The sequence below is a fragment of the Sebastes fasciatus genome, chromosome 3, assembly GCF_043250625.1.
Source record: "Sebastes fasciatus isolate fSebFas1 chromosome 3, fSebFas1.pri, whole genome shotgun sequence".
Lineage (NCBI taxonomy): Eukaryota > Metazoa > Chordata > Actinopteri > Perciformes > Sebastidae > Sebastes > Sebastes fasciatus.
In genome coordinates, this window is record NC_133797.1 from 14,192,736 (window position 1) to 14,211,419 (window position 18,684).

At 39.5% G+C, this 18,684-nt stretch overlaps 1 protein-coding gene across 3 annotated transcripts; it reads right to left on the reverse strand.

Moving 5' to 3' along the window:
* Window positions 1-2,571: 2,571 nt before the first annotated feature.
* tecrb (trans-2,3-enoyl-CoA reductase b) lies at window positions 2,572-18,168 on the reverse strand. Of its 3 annotated transcripts, none has more exons than XM_074629129.1 (12): window positions 18,068-18,168; window positions 13,791-13,841; window positions 9,104-9,155; window positions 8,925-8,969; window positions 8,693-8,796; window positions 8,252-8,367; window positions 6,229-6,334; window positions 5,980-6,052; window positions 5,840-5,883; window positions 5,524-5,581; window positions 4,259-4,347; window positions 2,572-3,676 (listed from the first exon to the last, which is right to left on the reverse strand). In XM_074629129.1, the coding sequence occupies exons 1-12, from the start codon at window positions 18,080-18,082 to the stop codon at window positions 3,503-3,505; spliced, it is 927 nt and encodes a 308-aa protein (XP_074485230.1). In that variant the 5' UTR covers window positions 18,083-18,168; the 3' UTR covers window positions 2,572-3,502. The 3 variants fall into 3 exon arrangements, with proteins under 3 accessions (XP_074485230.1, XP_074485231.1, XP_074485229.1); XM_074629130.1 differs by lacking the exon at window positions 18,068-18,168 and adding an exon at window positions 17,613-17,633; XM_074629128.1 differs by lacking the exon at window positions 18,068-18,168 and having other exon boundaries at window positions 13,791-14,161.
* Window positions 18,169-18,684: the final 516 nt, after the last annotated feature.

Consider the following 18,684-nt stretch of genomic DNA (forward strand, 5'->3'; position numbering starts at 1 on the left):
GCTCAACATGGGACAATGTAATCAGGAGGACTAATTTGACAAAGATAAAAAACATCCAGCTGTGCAATAAATGTTATGTTCATGCACAGAAAACTCTTATCAGCCGTCACTTGATGAACTAGATTTACCGCCTTGCGGTTGTATGCCTCCACCAACCAGTCAAGTTGCAGTTTACATCCATGTCTGTCCAAAATCTTATGACTTCATCATTTTATCCTGTTAGACATTTTTTATGAAATCGTCATAATTAGCATATGAATTCTTTTATGGCCAAAACAATTTTTTGTGATGTCATAGTAACGTTGACCTTTTAAAACCAAAATCTAATCCGTTCATCCTTGAAACCAAGTGGACGTTTGTGCCAAATTTGAAGAAATTCCCTCAAGGCAATTCTGAAAAAAGTCATAGTTTTGCATGTAAAAAAAAGTCATATTATAGTATGTCGAAAAAAGTAATTAAAAAGTCATATAGTATGTAGATTAAAGCCATAAAAATACATAGTATAGTATGTAAAAAAACAAACTCTATAGTATGGCGAAAAAAGTCATAAAAAAGTCATATTATAGTATGTAGAAAAAAATCATGAAAAAGTCATAATTTAGGATGTCGAAAAAAGTAATAAAAAAGTCATAGTATAGTGTGTCGAAAAAAGGCAAAGTATAGAATGTCAAAAAAAATTATAGAAAAGTCATATTATAGTATGTCGAAAAAAGTAAGTCATGTCGAAAAAAGTCATAAAAAAGTCTTAATATAGTGTGTCCAAAGAAAGTCATAAAAAAAAGTCATAGCATAGAATATCGGAAAAAAAGTCATGAAATACTCATATAGTATTTAAAAAAAATTAATGAATAAATCATGTTGAAAAAAGTCATAGTTTTGCATGTAAAAAAAAAGTCATATTATAGTATGTTGAAAAAAAGTAATTAAAAAGTCATATAGTATGTAGATAAGTCATAAAAAGACATAGTATAGTATGTAAAAAAAAAAACTATACTATGGTGAAAAAAGTCATAAAAAAGTCATATAGCATGCACATAAAGGTCCTAAAAAAGACAGTATAGCATGTAAAAAAAACTCATAGTATAGCATATCAAAGAAAGTCATAAAAAACTCATAGTATAGTTTGTCAAAAAGTCTTACTATAGTATGTCGAAAAAAGGTCATAGTATGTTTCAAAAAAATCATGAAAAAGTGAAAATCACAAAATGAAAAATAAAATGAAAGACATAATGCAGTAAAAATAAATCATAAAAAAATCATAGTATAGTCATTTGAAAAAAGTCATGAAAAAGTCATAGTAAAGCACGTCAAAAAAACTCATAGTATAGCATGTTATAATACTAAAGTAATACTATAGTACGTCGATAAAGTAATAGAAAAGTAATACTATAGTGTGTCGATAAGTCATAGTATAGTATGTCAAAAAAAGTTTAAAAAAAAGTCATATTATGTCAAAAAAAGTCGTAGTATAGTATGTCGAAAAGGGTCAAAGTATCGTTTTTCGAAAAAAAAAATATATAGTTTATATGTCAAAAAATAATCTTATAGTATGTCGAAAAAGGTCATAAAATGTCATAGTATATGTCAAAGAAATCATTGTATAGTATGTTGACATAAGTCATAAAAAAATCATAGTATAGTCTGTCAAAAAAAGTCATAGTATTATTTCTTAAAAAAGTCATACAACAGTACATGCACACAGAGACTTACAGAACCTATGGTGATTTAGATGGGATTTGCACGTTCTGATTCATAACTGTAAGGCCTGAAATAAAACTGTTTTGGATGTCATATCTTAAGCAAAAATACCCGTGAAAGTCGGAGTCAGTGGACCCCACTTCAAAAAAGTCATCTTTTCAAATCAAAGAATGGACCATTTACAATGAAGCTTGAGTAAGCCAATTCAAATGGGACTGTTTCATTAAAAACATGTATTGTCTAATATTTGTATCGAAGAATGAGAACATCTTATTTGCATTAGATTAGTATGTATTATGATCAATATGCAGAGCCTCTACCCTGGACAGAACTTGTACTTGTCCACTCCTTAAGACTCCCTCAGCCAACCATATAATAACATCAGGTCCTTGTTTATTGAAAGATGAAGACCATAAACTCATGTTTACAATGTTTACTGAGGTAATAAATCAAGTGAGAAGTAGGCTCATCTTCTCATAGACTTCTATACAATCAACTTCTTTTTGCAACCAGAGGAGTCGCCCCCTGCTGGCTATTAGGAAGAATGCAAGTTTAAGGCACTTCAGCATTGGCTTCACTTTACAGACCCCGGAGTTGTTCATTGGTTCAAATTTCTATTTTTGTGAGCATTTTGAGGACTTCTCATCCATGTTGGTTTAAATAAGATCTCCAAGATTGTGTAAACTAAGTAGCTAGTTTTCCTTTTTGAAAGATTTCGTCCATTGTTTTGCCTATTGGTGACACCTTAAACTCTGCACAATACATCCTTTTACAAAGTTCCAATATTCCTGGGTTAGAGTGGTGGTGGCACTGTCTTTAGTACATATACACGGAGGTGACACCCGTAATACATAACGGAGCAAGGCAACAATATTTGGTTTAACTTTTTTTAATAAATTACTTCAGACACCAACAAAATGACATGCTGTCATGATTTCAAATTTAGATTAATGGATATAAAAATTAAACCGGTGAAATTTTACTGAATCTCACCAGATGCAGATTCAGCCTAAAAACAACAGTATTCGATGACACAGTGGTTGGATATCTAAAAGGACCAATATGTAATATATTTACTGTAATAAAATCATGAAATGACCATTACATGTCATCAGGGATTAAGGAAACATTCTGAATTGAAATACTGGCTTCTCTGACAACAACGCTACAGCCAGTTTGTTCTCCTTTGACATTTCCAATCCGGTCCAGAACGTCTGTTTTTGTTTTGGCCGTTGTGATCCCGTCCACTGCCCATTTCAACATCCTGTTGCCACATATGAAAAAAATTGGCACGCAAACACAGCCTTCTGACTCCATGGAAGCAAACAAACAAACTGGATCAACAGAGATAACGTTAACTTGTGTTGAACAATGTGTTGAATTTGGACAACTGTTACCCATTTTAAACATTAGCTGTCAGTCCTACATATTGTTCCTTTAACATAATTATGTAGAGTATGTCATTCAAACTGGGTAGTTTGAAGGTGAATAACTGCTCTGGGAACCCAAACACACATCAGTCAATTAACCAATCAGAATGGGCTTGTGGGCAATACAAAAAAAATAGAGCAAGTGTAGTGCTTTACATTTGCACTCAATATTACAGGGATCGCAGACAGGAAACAAATTAAATTTGGTAGAAGAGGGAAAAGGGGGTTAGGTTCTTTCAGTCAGTCAGTCAACTAAGTTCCAGTGTAGATTTTGGAGGGTAAGGGGAGAGCACCCTCTCAGTTATGGGTGGGGGTGTATTTGACTCTTACAAGCAGGCAGAGCTGAATGGGCAAGGGAGCGGTCAAGTAGTCCTCTACAGGATGAAGGGCAGGATGGGTGAGCGGAGAGGAGGGTAGTCGCGGAACTCCTTCAGGTAGCTGCGGTGCTTCCCCTTGGCCCACACAGTCATCTGGATGAAACCCACCAAGGTGAAGAAGGCCACCGGCAGGCACTGGGTCATCACCGTGAAGCCAAACCAGGAGCCCAGCTGTAAGAGGAAGAGGAGGGATGTTACACACAGACTCATATCACAAAAGTACAGTGATGCAATACAAAAAGCTCGACATGGGACAATGTAATCAGGAGGACTAATTTGAAAAAGCTAAAAAACATCCAGCTGTGCAATAAATGTTATGTTCATGCACAGAAAACTCTCATCAGCCGTCACTTGATGAACTAGATTTACCGCCTCGCGTAGCATTTTTATGAAATTTACTCATCTTCAACCACTTATCTGGGGTCGTGTCGCGGGGGCAACAGCTCCAGCAGACATTTTTATGAAATTTATTGTTTAAATAATATTATTATATTATATTATATTATAATAGAATATTATTGTCATAATTAGCATATGAGTTCTTGAGTTATGGCCAAAAAGGTGTTTTGTGAGGTCACAGTGACCTTTGACCACCAAAATCTAATTAGTTGATCCTTGAGTCTATGTGGACATTTGTGCCAAATATGAAGAAATTCCCTCCAGGCGTTCCTGAGATGGACGGACACCCCGAAAACATAATGCCTCCCGCCACGACTGTCGCCGGCGGGGAGGAGGCATATTAAAGCATGTTACCTCATAGGTGTAGTTGGGGCAGGAGACCAGCAGGAAGATCCAGGTGAAGGGGTTCTTGGTTGGATACGGAATCTTCCTGGTCTTCGAGCCTGGATGAAGGTAGCGAAAGAAAGGGGATGTCAAAGAAAATTTGTTTTTTAAAATCCATCTACTCGTTCCATTGTTTACATTTTGGCCTGATATCAAAAGTAAACATACTGACAAATTATATTGTCTTACTTTTTTTTTTTTTATTATCTTCTTACTATGAGCGATGGGGTCCTATATGAACACACTATTTTCTGTCAAAGTATGAACAGTTTTGGTTATTTCACATGAGAGATTTCGTTGAGGGTTGTGTCTGTGCTCTTCTCACTGGTTTGAGGTGGGGGAGGTACGTGATGTCACATACTTCTGTGCACCAATCAGGATTTAACAATATTTCTATCAGGATCTTTTCTTGAAACTATTTGATTGTTGCTTGTTTAGTCTTGAATATATAATGTTATAGGGAAATACTTAAGATGTGAAATAATGTTTTCTTTAATTGAAAAGCACTCAATTATATTTTAATATGAACTGATTTGAATTGAGTTTTTCTTCATGGTTCAACATACAGATATACACAAAGTAACACATACAGATCTGTGATACTTTTTGTGAGTGTGAGAGTTACAATTTCACATGGTTGTATTCATGCGAGTGCATGAGACGGAGACATCAGTCATTGTCTATTCCATCCCCGACTCCAAAGTCTAAAAAGTAAAAAAAAAAAACATTCTGCATACTGCAGGTTTAAGTAAAAGTATGCAAGTATACGTATAATCAAGAAAATGTACTCTTCAGTTGTTATATATGTATATGTTATAATATAACATGCGAGATGCATTTTAATGTTGTAACTGGCTGCAACAGAGCTATTAGCTATAGAGATATTTTATATATGTTTACTAGATTTATACTGTTGGGTGGTTTAATTTATTGTATAACAATGCACTTGTCTTTCACATACTCATTATAAATAAATGTATTGAAGTAAAAGGTACAATATTTCCCTCTGAAATGCAGTGGAGTATAAGTAGAAAGTAGCATCAAAATTGTACTTAGGTACAGTACTTGAGTAAATATACTTAGTTACTTTCCACCACTGATTAATACCATGCTGTATCAAAAAAAGGGTACGACCAAGTCATGTGCTGGTGCGACCAACTGAGAAAGTTGGTAGCATGAAAAGTTAGTCTGGAGCCCTGGACAGTCAGATGTACAGGTGTTACAGGTGTGTGTACCTGGTGGACGGAGGTTCCGAAGAGCAATGTGGATGGAAAAGTTGCCGATCTGACAGAACTACGGAAGAAAACAGTCACACAAGTGATTTAATGGAGAGTGTGTAGAGCAAAGGAGAATGAACATTTTAAGCCAGAGTCTGTTGCTAAAAAAAAAAAAATCTTATTCTACACTTCTGAGGATGACCAAGAGATTAAAACTAATGGACAAAATACAAATTAAATTATGTAAATTACATGTTTTTTTATTCTATTTATTAGTCAAATCAAATGATGCATCATAAATAACACAAAGTGTCGAGGATAGAAATATTCTTACCAAGAATATGATGAGGGCCAGTCTGATTTGTTGCTCCCCGTAGACTGCAACAAAACACAATTAAAAAGAGTAAATATGAAGAAGAGTTATAATGACACATTGGCATATGAGTGTTGAATGTATGGTGCATGCATTCTCACTGGGTGGTGTGTACAGCGGGTGGTTGATGTAATAGGCCATCCATGCTGCAAAGCCCCAGTAGTAGGTACAATTCTGAAACGGGGAATGAGACAGTAACATTGTCACTTTGAGACTTGTGGTGGTAGAGATACACTTTTCAATCACATACTGAACTAGTTCATTATTCAGCTTCTACTCCATGAAAAACCTACATGACACCTTTGCATATATTAATGTAGGCGGAGCTTCAGTGGTAGAATGCATCTCACCTTGAAGATGTTGCGTAACGGCATTGTTCCATGAGAGAAGCGATGGACAAACAGCGTCTCCAGCAGCCTCTTACAGAAGTGGAACGAGTGACACATACAGGCGAGACTGGAAAAGGCAAAAACGCTTGTGTTAGCTCTGCTATGGGATGCAAGTACATCCTCCCAATGAGAACAAAGCACTGACAGTTTTATCATCTCGTCTAAGAGCTCTGTCCAGATGGAAGGGCCATTTCCTCATTGATATGGGAGAGCATGACATAAAGGAATAATTAGGGTTAGGGAAAAATGCTAATTTGCTTTCTTTCTGAGAGTTAGATAAGTAGCCCGATACCACTCTTGTGTCTGTACGGTAAACATGAAGCTATAGCCAGCAGCCGATTAGCTTAACTTAGCTTAAAGGTATAATATAGAGCCTATGTCACGCTCCTTCCGGTGAACCACATGGGACCTTTTTTTGGAAAAAATATGAACGGTAGTCAACGGAGAGGAGACAATTCTTTTTTTGATCCCGTTTGAATTGTGCCATGAATCACACATATGATGTTTGTCAATTTAAAACATAGTTTTGCAGGTCGAGAAAGTCGCAGTTTGCTGTAAAACTGTTGAAGTATAAGACTGTGGAAATTCATAATTAGAAAGACTACACACCCAAAAGCAGGACACAATGATCATAGCTGCACTCACAGCACAGAGAGGAGCAGGGGGATCACTGGATCACATGCACATAACACAACACGTTCTCATCCGTCAAATACGGCCGCTTTGAATCGAACAGCGCTAAAGGGGGACTAATGAGTCGGTATCAGAAGCCGAGGGGCGTGACACAGCGTTTGACCACTTAAACGGGCTGCACACCCTGCGTGCTGTTAATGGATTGAGGTTACACCCCTTCGTGGGGCCTAAAGGCTGTTTGCAGACGCACAGAAGCGTCCAGAGTAAAGCAAAAGAAAAGAAAAGAGAAAATACAGGCAGAGGGCTGCAGGTCTCTGCAGAAGCAGACACCGCCACACACTTGTAGTGGAGCATAAGTGATGATTGAGAGGGATTATTTTTGTATCAGTCTATACATTGTTTTTTAATTAATTCTTGCATATTATACCTTTAAGACTGGGAACTGGAAATGTCTGGCTCCCATTTTATGCTACTTTATACTTCTACCCCACTACATATATTTGGCAGCTATAGTTACTAGTTTGCAGATTAAGACTTTTCACAAAACAAACTCATGTTCAAAATCTAGTTCTTATCAATTCATTTTAGTCTGTAGTCCATAAAGTCTTATTTTGTTGAATTAAAAAAAATTCTAATGCAGCAACTTGCCTCACCCTTCCTTGTTTCAAGCTAAAGACACACCTTTCCTTGTCCCCCTTGTGTAAGGCGACACTGTAATTATGGACCATTAGAAGTGATGGTGGCCATAGGTGACATGTATCGTGCTTTAACCCATTAAATATATGACTTTGAATCCAAGTTTCTGAAGTGCCGTGAATAGGAATCGCACAAGTTAACCCTACCAAATGCTTTTTCCACAGTGTCCAATTTTATATTGGTTGACAGCTGCATTAAGTTAAATTAGTTTGCATGTGTTGATGAACGAATGCCTTCCTTTAATAAAACCGGTCTGGTCTGGATGTATGATAGCTAGAGCCTTGCGAATTTCTGTTGGTTAGTGGGTTTTAACAAACGAGTTTGGAGGTGAGAATGAATTTGGCTTTCATTCTATTGAACAGCAGGAATATAATCGACTCATCAGGGAAGAGACATCCAGTCCAGGAGCCCTGTCGTTTGCCATGTGGCTGGCAGAAGCTTCATATTCTACCTACACACACAAGAGTGGTATCGATCTTCTCATCTCTCTCTCTCTCTCTCGGCAAGAAAGCAAATGAGCGCATTGCACTAAATGTGACACCATTCCTTGAAGTTGAGACATGTTCAACCAAAAGAGGACATGCTTGCCCTCTGGGAGACAAGAAGGCTCTACCTAACTATATAAAGTTTGTGAAGGCGTGTTGGAGACACTCACTGTACGACCCAGTGTTTACTGGTGGTGAGGTCATATTTGGGTGCGTAGATGAAGGGAACTCTGAAGTAGAACATCAGATAGATGACCAGAGGGCCGGTATACTCGGTCAGAAAGACCTGGAAAAAAAAGAAAGTGGGATAAGTCCGAAACTCAGTTAAACTGTAACCATATTGATGTATTGGTTTGTTGCTGTGTTAGAAAGACAAATATAACATCTTCCCTCTCCTTGTCCTGTCTCTCCCATACCTGCCTCTCCTGGAAGAACCATTATCCCCCCCCCCCCCCTCCACACGCACACCCCCTTTTTATACCCAGCGGGAAATCTCAATATAGCTCTACTTGATCCCACTTGTATGTCTGGTGTATGTGAGCTTGTCAGGACTGTTAGACTGTGACCGCACAACATGTTCCCGTCTTTGGACGCCGCCGGGTTGTACTCACCGTGACCCAGCTGATCTGGGCTCCCAGGTCTCTGAAGTAGAAGGTTGCCGTGGTTCCCACAGGAAGATACTGCAGAACATCCTCATCCTTCAAAGACTTCCCCTCTGAAACACACACACACACACACACACACACATGCTTACTTCATGAGATGTACAGTGAATTATGAGTTGCTTGTAGGGAGAAGTAGTTCAAGTATACTGATAAGACAATCACACTTCGGCTGACTTACTGGGGTCGAGGCGAATGGACTGTCTGGCTGGGTACCACTGAGGATCTGAAATGATAAATACGTCACGGACATCTTTAGACTGGGCATGAAGTGAGTATCTCTATGTGGAGCTTGAAGATTTGCTTGATGTTGAATCAGATTTATGAGGCTTTAGTCGCCTGTAGAGAGATGGCACTCACGGCTCTTGTGGAACATAGACTTGATCTCTCCGATGGTGGCATTTGGCTCGACCTACAAATAACACCACAATAAATACACACGCACATACACATACACACACACACAAAGGAACAGATAATAACCCTGTTTTCCATTCATGATGATTAGTGTTAAATTTAGCTCACATACCCCATGGTTTATTTAACAGCTGGTATTAGGGTTTTAAAGAGCCCAGACACACACACATACACACACACATAGATAACCACAGCCAAAGTACACGACCTTGTGCCAGGCTGCCAGCAATGGCCTGACTACCCCAAACACAATGTCAACAAAACAGAAACATGGAGAGCACACAAAGGCAAATCTGAACACACACAGTTGTTACAGGTGGGACGATAGAGCAGTGAAACCCGCTGGTCTGAGGCGGAGTCAGGTAACTTAAAGCCATCACCGCACTCCCAATATCTGATCAAATGGCTTTATCTGTATGAGCTGTGGCAGCTTAGACACTACATACCTCTGTCAGAACCTCTCTTATGAACTGTTGAATGTAAATCTGAACCCTGACATCTGGCCTGAATACTCAGAGTGGCGAGCCCCGTCAGTCTACAGGTAGCAATATGTTCTTATATTAGCTCTGCATGCTTACGGCAGCCATTTATGTTGATTGTGACATGATTTATGTGGAATACTATCTGACCATTTCAATACGTTTCCATAAAATAATCACAACTAGGTTATAAATGAATCTGTTCTGTGTTTTTCCAAAAGGCTGCAACAAATCCCACTGTGAGATGAAATGGCTTTTGGTTTACGTCTTTGAGGATTTAGCTCAAGGTCTAAGGATGCGTGTGTGAGGGTACTGACCTTATCAAGCGCATCATGTGTGTCATCACACTGTTAAAATCATTCAGTCACTGAAGGCCACAGGCTCAGTTTTAAGACTAAGTTACTCTTACATAAAAAAAGATATTCCAATGAGCTCCATGCAGTGAGCTATAGATAGGTTGTTTTTTTAACAAACAGTGGTATTGGATCAGTACTCTATCGGCACATACCCTGAGTTGAGATATTGGAACTGGTACTCGGTCCAGTTACTGTGTTTTAATCTGAGTTATCAAAACTATGCTTCATTCATCATGACCTTACCAATATAAAGAAGAAGTTACTGCTAGCAGTGCCTGTCTCCGTGCTTTCACTGTTTCAAATCTATTTTTAGTATTGTGCTGTTTCACTTACAGCATTTACTTTAAAGCATGTTGGACTTCCATAACCCGCATGAAATGTGCTCCATAAATAAAGATTGACTCATAGACCAGTTTCTAAAGCACTGATGTTTAGATTTTTGTAAATGCCAATTTTTAATGCAATCACTGGTATCCCTTAATTTCACAAATTTAGAAACTGCTTGAGAGGTGAATATCATCCCTTCCTTCATTTTGTAAGTGACAAATGATCTGTCCTGTACACATTTCAAGTCACTGCAAGTCATTGAACTGAAATTAATAGAAACCAAAAATTAAGACAACTACTGGTAATTAGTGTATAACTTATATATATATATATATATATATTTGTCTAACAAACTCTGCAATACTATCTGCACATAACATCGTTATAACATCTCAAGCATCCGCATCCAATTTCTCTCAGGCCTCTGACATTTACGACGCTGGTGACAGGTTTCTCAAAACATTTTAGCAGTAAGCCTATATTTCCCTGTTGGCCTGGACTAGGGGAGCTGAGATGCTTTTGTGAAATGTATACAATCACACTGTCAAAGCAAAGGTGTGACAAACAGTAGGAAGAGACGAACGCAATAAATTATGAAAGCTACAAGCGTGTTGCTCTGTGGCTAAGCTCCTTATAGATGAGCTCATCAGCCTACATGTAGCTGTGTGAAAGCCCAGATAGCTCTGAACTAAATCATATAGTGTGTAAATGTTCAGTAAGTTCGTGTCTCAAACATGCAATTGCAAATTACTATCAAGCCATTAAGCCGTTGAATGGAAACCTGAGCCACAAGGACTAGGGGGTGTAAGAAAATATCGAGTATAGCGATATTATGTTTTGTGATACTGTATCGATTCTCAAAAGCAAATAGTTTACATGCAAAGATTGCATTAAAAAAGTCAACTTTTTTTACTCAGATTTTAGGCGGTGTGTTTTTTTTACAATATGACAGTTTTCCTAAAATTAGATTTTTTTAAAATTGCAATATTTCGCCTTGCTTACAGTATTGCAACGTATCCCAGTATATTGAATCGTGACCCCTGTATCATGACACGTATCTTATTGCCAGATTCCTGCCAATACACAGCCCTAACAAGGACACAGTTCAAGTACATTTTCAGGTTTCATGTTTGTTAGAGAGCATTGGGTTTGTCTGTAACAACCCAAGGCCAAGACATATAATGAATCACCCAGGCCGGCACTGCTCAGTAAACAGTGTGGTACTGCTAGATTATCTCAGCACTTGTGTTCAGATGAAAATGCCGAAAACTGTTACCTTTTCATGGCATTGGAAGCCTGGAACTCAAAGATTAGACCAGTATTTCCTGTGAGGAAAAGTTTCTCAAAGATTGTGTGACCCCTTCTAAAGTAGTCTGAAGAAGTCTGCTGCTGTAATAGACTTGGCTCTTGTTCACGACGTCCAGAGGACCACAGGCCATTTTCGGCAGGATGACATCACTGAGAAACCACCTCTCTTTGACCCCTGCTGCCCCCCCCTCTCGTTCTACAGGCTTCATTCAGTATTGACATCAAAGAGTCCGTCCTATAAATCCTGACCCACACATGATACAGGACTTGAGTTTTATTTCTAACTCAGTCAGTAAGTTTTGCTGTCAGCTTACTTTAGGAAACCAATCCCCCAAAGGGCCCTCTGTCCAGACCCAGATCTATATCTGTCAAACCTGTGAAACTTCCTCTCCAAAGGTGTTAAGATTCTGCGTGCCATCACCATGGAAACCCTGCTAAGCCGACAACAGGGTATAATCCAAGACGGATCGCACTTTATACTTGGTGGTCTTGAGGAGCAGCCTTTGATAAGCCGAGTCTGGGCCGGCTGACAGACTAACACCACTGTAAACGTGGCTAATGCACAAACCAACAAGACACTAAACCCTCCTAATGCAACAGTACTGACTTACAGGCCTGTCAGTAACAAATGAAAGCCATCTAACATAACAATAACAAAATACAAATTACTGTAAATATACCTGATAAAACAATGAGCTTAAAAGTCCTATCAAAATAAAGGTGGCTAATACAACAGTTATACTTAAATCCCAACTGTGAGCACAACCTAAGTCCATCAGTCAGTATCACACTGGCCTTCTCTGACTGTACTGCAAAACTTACATCTGTAAAAAAACAAATGACATTTATACTTCACATTACAAGAACGTGAATGAGAGTACTTCTAGTGACGTTAAATACCGGAAACATTCAAGGAAAAGTGATAATGTCCCTTTTTTACTACTTTCTATTTCCAAAACGGAGAATTAAATATTAGTTACATAAAGAACTAATTCTCTCATAAAATACCACGGCCTGTCGTGAGCTGTTGCTTAATTCATACAGGCAATGTATAAATGTAAAAATTTAAATGCACTGGAAGTAATATCTGATTGGTTTGCTGGTCAAAACGTTGCCAGATGAAAACTTTTGGGAGTTGATTACCTTTCTTTTTCCTATGTGTGGGTTTGATTCTTTACTACAAATAGAAAATGTGTTTCCTTTTTCATACAAATGTACTCTTCTTTTTATGTGCACCTTAACATGTTAACACTTTTATCTGTTTTCCAGTTGCTGCTGGCTTCTGGCTAACAATGTAGGGACGGAGATACTCTGGGACTCATAACTATTCTGCTAGTTCAACCATCTGAAACAGAGCCGCTAGCACGACTAGAGTCAACCAACTTCTGAAGGCCATAATGAAAAAACAGGCACCACAATGAGATAATATAGAGTGATGTACAAACAACATTTTATCATTTCACATAGAGAGGGGATGTTTCTTGGTATATTTCCTGAAGTCTCCAAAGTGCAATATATGTTTGACTTTAAACTGTATACAATATTTCCTGCATTGTCTGAAAATAATATAATATCATGAACATTATGTAGGACTGTTTCTCTTCAGGAGGCATATTCAGGGTATAGACACTGCTCAAACACACCTGCATTTTTGAGGCCAGGTTGTGATGGAGTTATAATGCCTTATGTATTACGTATTCATGTCTGCCCATACAATGACCACGGAGTTCATTCAGCAGCTCAGACACAACAAAAAAATTATCTTTGTAAAGTTCATAAAGGTTGGATTTGTTGCAGGGCTGTTGTACTGGTTTGCACAGCTGTACAGTTGTTTATATGTATTTTGACTATCTCCTCTGTGTGTGTGTGCGTTCTAAAAACCCCTTCATTACCGAGATAACAGAACACTGTTGTGTTGTGTCGCCTGCATGAAAGGGGCTCCAGTGTTTGTCTCATTTACACACTCACTGACTGACAGCTAGGACTAAAGCAGCTCGACAATGTTCTAGAAAACACCCGACTCGCACACACAGAAGTTTTTTACTGTAATATAGGACCAGACCTACTGCACCTGTTGCATTTAGTAAACATACAGGCACACAACAACGGCACAAGATGAAAACTGTTACAAATACATGAAGAAAAGAAATACGTTCTCACCTTGTCCAGGAAGCAGAGCTTGTCCTTGGTCTTGGCATCCAGTATCTCCACCTCAAAGAAAACAACAGCTTTTTTAGCTTTTTTAGCAGGTTTACGTTTAGCCGGGGCTTGAGCCGGCACCGTGGGAGCTGCCGCTACCGCCGCCCCGTTGGCCGGCTTTTTGGTGCTGGCGGCCTCTAGTGCTAAGGCATCCATGTCCACAGTCCTCCTCCTGCACTCTGTTTATTCCCTTCTTCCCCTCAACTCTTCCTCTTGGCTCTCTTGTCACTCTTCACCTCTCAACGGTCTATCTGAGATCCACGCCAAACCATAGAGGAGAGGGGCAGCACTCAGCTGTGGAAATAAATCTTTCTCTCCCCTGCTCCTTTACCGCCCCCCTCCTCTTCCTCTGTCATTCTCTCGCTCTCCCTCCCTCTTTGCCGCTCTCCTCATTCCTTCACTCCTGGTGCGTTGCTTTATTTAACTGCCGGCCGACCCCCGGAGCGTGGACATATACCGCATGTGTGTGCACAGTTGCATACACAGGAATGCCCAGTATCCCCCTGGCAAACTGTCTGCAGTAGATCATCTGTGTATATCTCATGAAGGAAACTTCTAGAGCAGGGAGCAGTTGCTATGTTTCCATGCTGCAGTGACTTGGTTTTGAAACATAACTCCTCCCAAAAAAAGGACACCTTAAGACCCCTGACACCTCTCAACCCCTAGCTAAGTGGGAAGATGGAGGACTTAAGGAGAGGTATTGTGACAAACGGCAGCACCCCTTTCCTAGTTTGTCCCCCTCTCTTCCTCTCCCCAGCTAAATATAAACGTCTCCTGCTAACTCTGCATGATCCAACCCTCTCCCTACAGATCCTCACCCATCTACGCCTATGTGGTGATGTCATTGTTTAAGACACTTTGTAGTACTTTCCATCTTCAGCCCTGATATACATCACCAACCTTTGATCAGACACCTGAAGGAACCAGTTTAGGGGTCTCACAAACCACATGACTTTTACAGCGTGCTGCACCTTGAAACCAAACTGAGCAGCCAGATCTCTCAGTCACTCACATTGGGAATCTCCTTTTCCTGACACCAAGGGATGATAATACTCCAGACTTTGAGGGCTTAGTGGGGGCATTCCCCTTGGCGAAGCCCACCCCCATCCTTCCACACTCTAATGACGAACACTCGGGATGCAGTTTCCATGATGAATGGAAGACATATAGTCACAAGTGGCAACATGGAAGTTTAGACCGGATATATGAAACATTTTCTGTTATGTAAAAGGTCACCCTCGCCTCCATCAACCTCGCTCATACATCAAATTTAGACATGGACCTGCACCATGTGTACCGGATGTAACTGCCACAAATTTTGGATGTTTTTTTAGACACAACTTGCGCCGCTCACAAATTATTATCGAAGACTGAAAGTAAAACAGGGCTCTCTGGTGATTTGGTTTTGTGGCCTGAAATGCTCGCAAATGTATGTTTCTTTATTATGTTTGTTTAAGATAGCATGTTTACATTTATTTTGATCTCAATTGCACGAGGCAACTTTAAAACTTTAATCGGTGCTTTTTAAATGAATTAATTGAGCAGCGTTATTACTGTACAAATTAAATGTTCACATATGCTTAAATCAAGCAGGACACATGACACTACAGTTGAGACTTAAGGGAAATAACCCCATCTCAGTCTTTGCCAGGCAGGCATACCCACTGCCACTGTACCTCCCCCATCTCATCTATATAAAGCTTCTGTCTGGCAGTGACTGTCTGTCCTGTCTGTCCTGGTAATGCACTCTTGGGTGAGGGTGAAGCAGGGAGAAATAGAGAAATAGGCTTGAATTGCGACAGTGGACTTTTGCTGTTCTTTGCTGGTTTTGCCTGTACCTCCTATTCCAAGGTAAGAGACCATTTTTTAAATCTGGAAAGATTACCTGTTTAGACAGATTAACAGACAATCTGGAAATGTTTCTTTGCTCCATGCATGTTTTTGTGCACACTTCCAGAAACTGATGGGCAGTCGACCAAGACAAATCACTGTGAAAGTGATGCAGCTCTCTGGTGCTATCTGGTGACTAATGACTATATAGCTAATGACACAATTCAGTATTTTGAGCTTTAGTTTAGCTTTAGATTGATATAATGTGCCATGTAAAGCATGCAAAAAGTAAAGAATGAAAAACATGTTTAATCCATAAACTTGCTCTTAAAATTTAACTTAATTTAGTATAAATGTTAAGAAATACATAGAAATGAAGTCAATGAGCACCTGTCTGCACTGCTGTGAGAATTTATTTTGAACATGTGCACTGGTTTTGGTGTCAGTCATAGTCCACACCCAGCAATGGCCACATATTTGTGACTTCAGTTAGCATACCTGTTGAGCAGTAGATAATGCTGTAACAATGCCTGACTACTTACTGGCATTCAGTTTCATTGGCCACTTACACAAAAACCATTGAACCCACATGGATGCATACTGGTGTAACACCATATTCTGTGACCTCTCTGATTCTCTGACCTAAGTACCTTGGATGTATTGCAACTGCAAACTGCAAACTTTGTAACATGGTCATATGCCATATTTTGTAGTTCAGAAGGTGATAACTGAAGATACCTGTTGTAGCTAATGTTGCAACCATACTGGCTTATCATTCCATTTCTATGGCCATGGCCATGAAAAGGTGAGTCAAGCAGATCGATTAGGGGTTGCAGGAGTGGCCCATTACTGACACATTGGCCAATGCAAATAAATGCTGACACCTGTGCAACCGCTGAATGATAAATGGCACCCATAGTTGTCATGAAAAAAAAACTTTCGTGATTTAAAGCAGCAGTGGGTAGAAATGGAGCAAATATGATTACAAAAAGTTATTTTTATAAAACGGTCACTATATCTTGACAGTAATGCATAACACAGGTAATCCAAAAAAAAAAAAATCATGTGCCTCTGTGTCCTCCGGTGCTCCTAATGGCATCTGCAAGATTTCACAGACCGGAGGAAAACAACCAATCAGAGCCGAGCTGGAGCCTTGCCGTCTCTGAGCAGCTGTCAATCACTCGCGAACTCCGACCACAGTCAAACTAGGCAGCGCTGATCAAATATGAATCAATATTCTGTTACTGTAATGCCTATTTCTCGCCTCAAATGTTTTCAGAAACATTTTGTAGTGTACTATTTAGCTGTAAAATGGGAAAGTTTGTGACCATGTTGAGATCAGTTGAGGAAATACCAAGCACCGCCCACGAGCTGGAGCAAAGCCAATAGGAACGCTCTCTCTCTCTGAAATGACCTGTGATTGGCCAAAGTCTTCCATCACAGACTAGATATTTTAAAGCCTGAAAACAGAGCCATGAGGAGGAGCAGAAGTCTAGTTATCTCTCAGAACACTTGAATCACAATATGCTGAAAGGTTATTATGGATTTTATGCCCAATGATGCCAAAAACATTCTGCCTAATGCAGGTTTTTTTCCCCCCTCAGGTTGCAACAGCCAGCTATGTCATTAACAGAAAGAAGGGGAACCGGAGCAGCCACTGGTTGGGTCAGTTTCTCTCAAGACTACTTCAAATCCTGTCTGATGGGTTTTGATGCTCATGAAACTCTTTTTGTTAACATTTACAGAAGCTTTTCCGTGATTGCAGGAGCACAGTGGTTTAGTGGCATAGGAAACCATTCACATTAATGATAATAAAAGAGTAAACCAGGGCTGTATGTAGAGTCTGGATGTTTTAGCCAATACATAGGGTCTTTTACTGATGCTGATGTTAAACAACACATCAAACCCAGCAGGCCATGAGGGTTAATGTAACATGGATTCTTGACTGTTCACCTGCATTATTGGGAAACAACCAGATAAGAGGTGTCATGCCTCAGTCCAGCCAGAGAGGGCGATGAAGCCGAGCATTGTGCTCCAGAGAGGGCTCTGTGTGTAGCTAACAGAGACGTTCAGCGTCACGTTATAATGAAAACACAACAAATAAACAACAAGCAAGTATACATTTGTGTTAACTGTGGGCGCAGCTTGACTTTCAGGTAAGATATTAGCCGGTACAACCTTTAATTTCCGTGCAGGAGAGGCCACAAATCCCCGGCCATGTCAACCAGCCTCATGACAGCCAGGCGATCCTCTCTGATAACCTTTAAAAGCTCTACATTTAACTGCTCTGGTGGTGTTTACACTTACAGAAATCACTAGAAAAAATCTGTATTTATCTGATTAAATCAATTCTGGCCCCATTAAGCGCCCCATTGACTGTTTTATAGTTTAATATAGACACAACTTACTTCGTAGTGCTTCATCTCTGCAGTGTGCACCCTCCTTCCTTAATATCCAAGATGAGTGACAGCTCCTCGTCCAATCACAGGACTGCTGAGCCCTCTGTGGGCGGGCCGGACGCCGTGCCGCAGCCAATCAGAACCAGCGACACTCACGCAATCACGTCCACGCTATCAGCGACGTAGCCAATGAGATTAGAGCAAACGGAGGGGCCATAATTGGATTTATCCATAAAAGAGTTAGTGGACGACAGACTGTGTACCACTTCTCTTAAGCTGTGTAGAAAATAGTTTCTCTATCTGGTGCCTTTTCCAATTTCTTTTTTTGCAGTCTCTTTCTCAATGTTTATGCTATTATATTATTTATTTGTCCCCACCATTGCACATTATGTAATCTCTTTATTTGTTTTCTCTTGTTTGAATGCATTTCTGTGTACATTGTGTTTTCCTTTGTCTATAAATTGTCCTACATAAATAAAGTTTTCCATTTTTTGTTTGTTGTCACTTTATAATCTCTGACCAAAAGCAACACTTATCCTAAGGGAAAACTGTCAGGCTATGAATTGCTTGTATTTGTCAGGCACAGTAAGATAAGATAAGATAAGATAAGATAAGATACGATTAGA

Bases quoted from the DNA above. Each gene is read 5' to 3' on its own strand.
- tecrb (XM_074629128.1), bottom strand. From the start codon at position 13,985: ATGGATGCCTTAGCACTAGAGGCCGCCAGCACCAAAAAGCCGGCCAAC. The intron at 9,156-13,790 runs GTGAGAACGTAT...TGTTATTTGTAG, and splicing joins AGCTCTGCTTCCTGGACAAG to GTCGAGCCAAATGCCACCAT. The intron at 5,582-5,839 runs GTAAGAATATTT...TTTCTTCCGTAG, and splicing joins TGGCCCTCATCATATTCTTG to TTCTGTCAGATCGGCAACTT.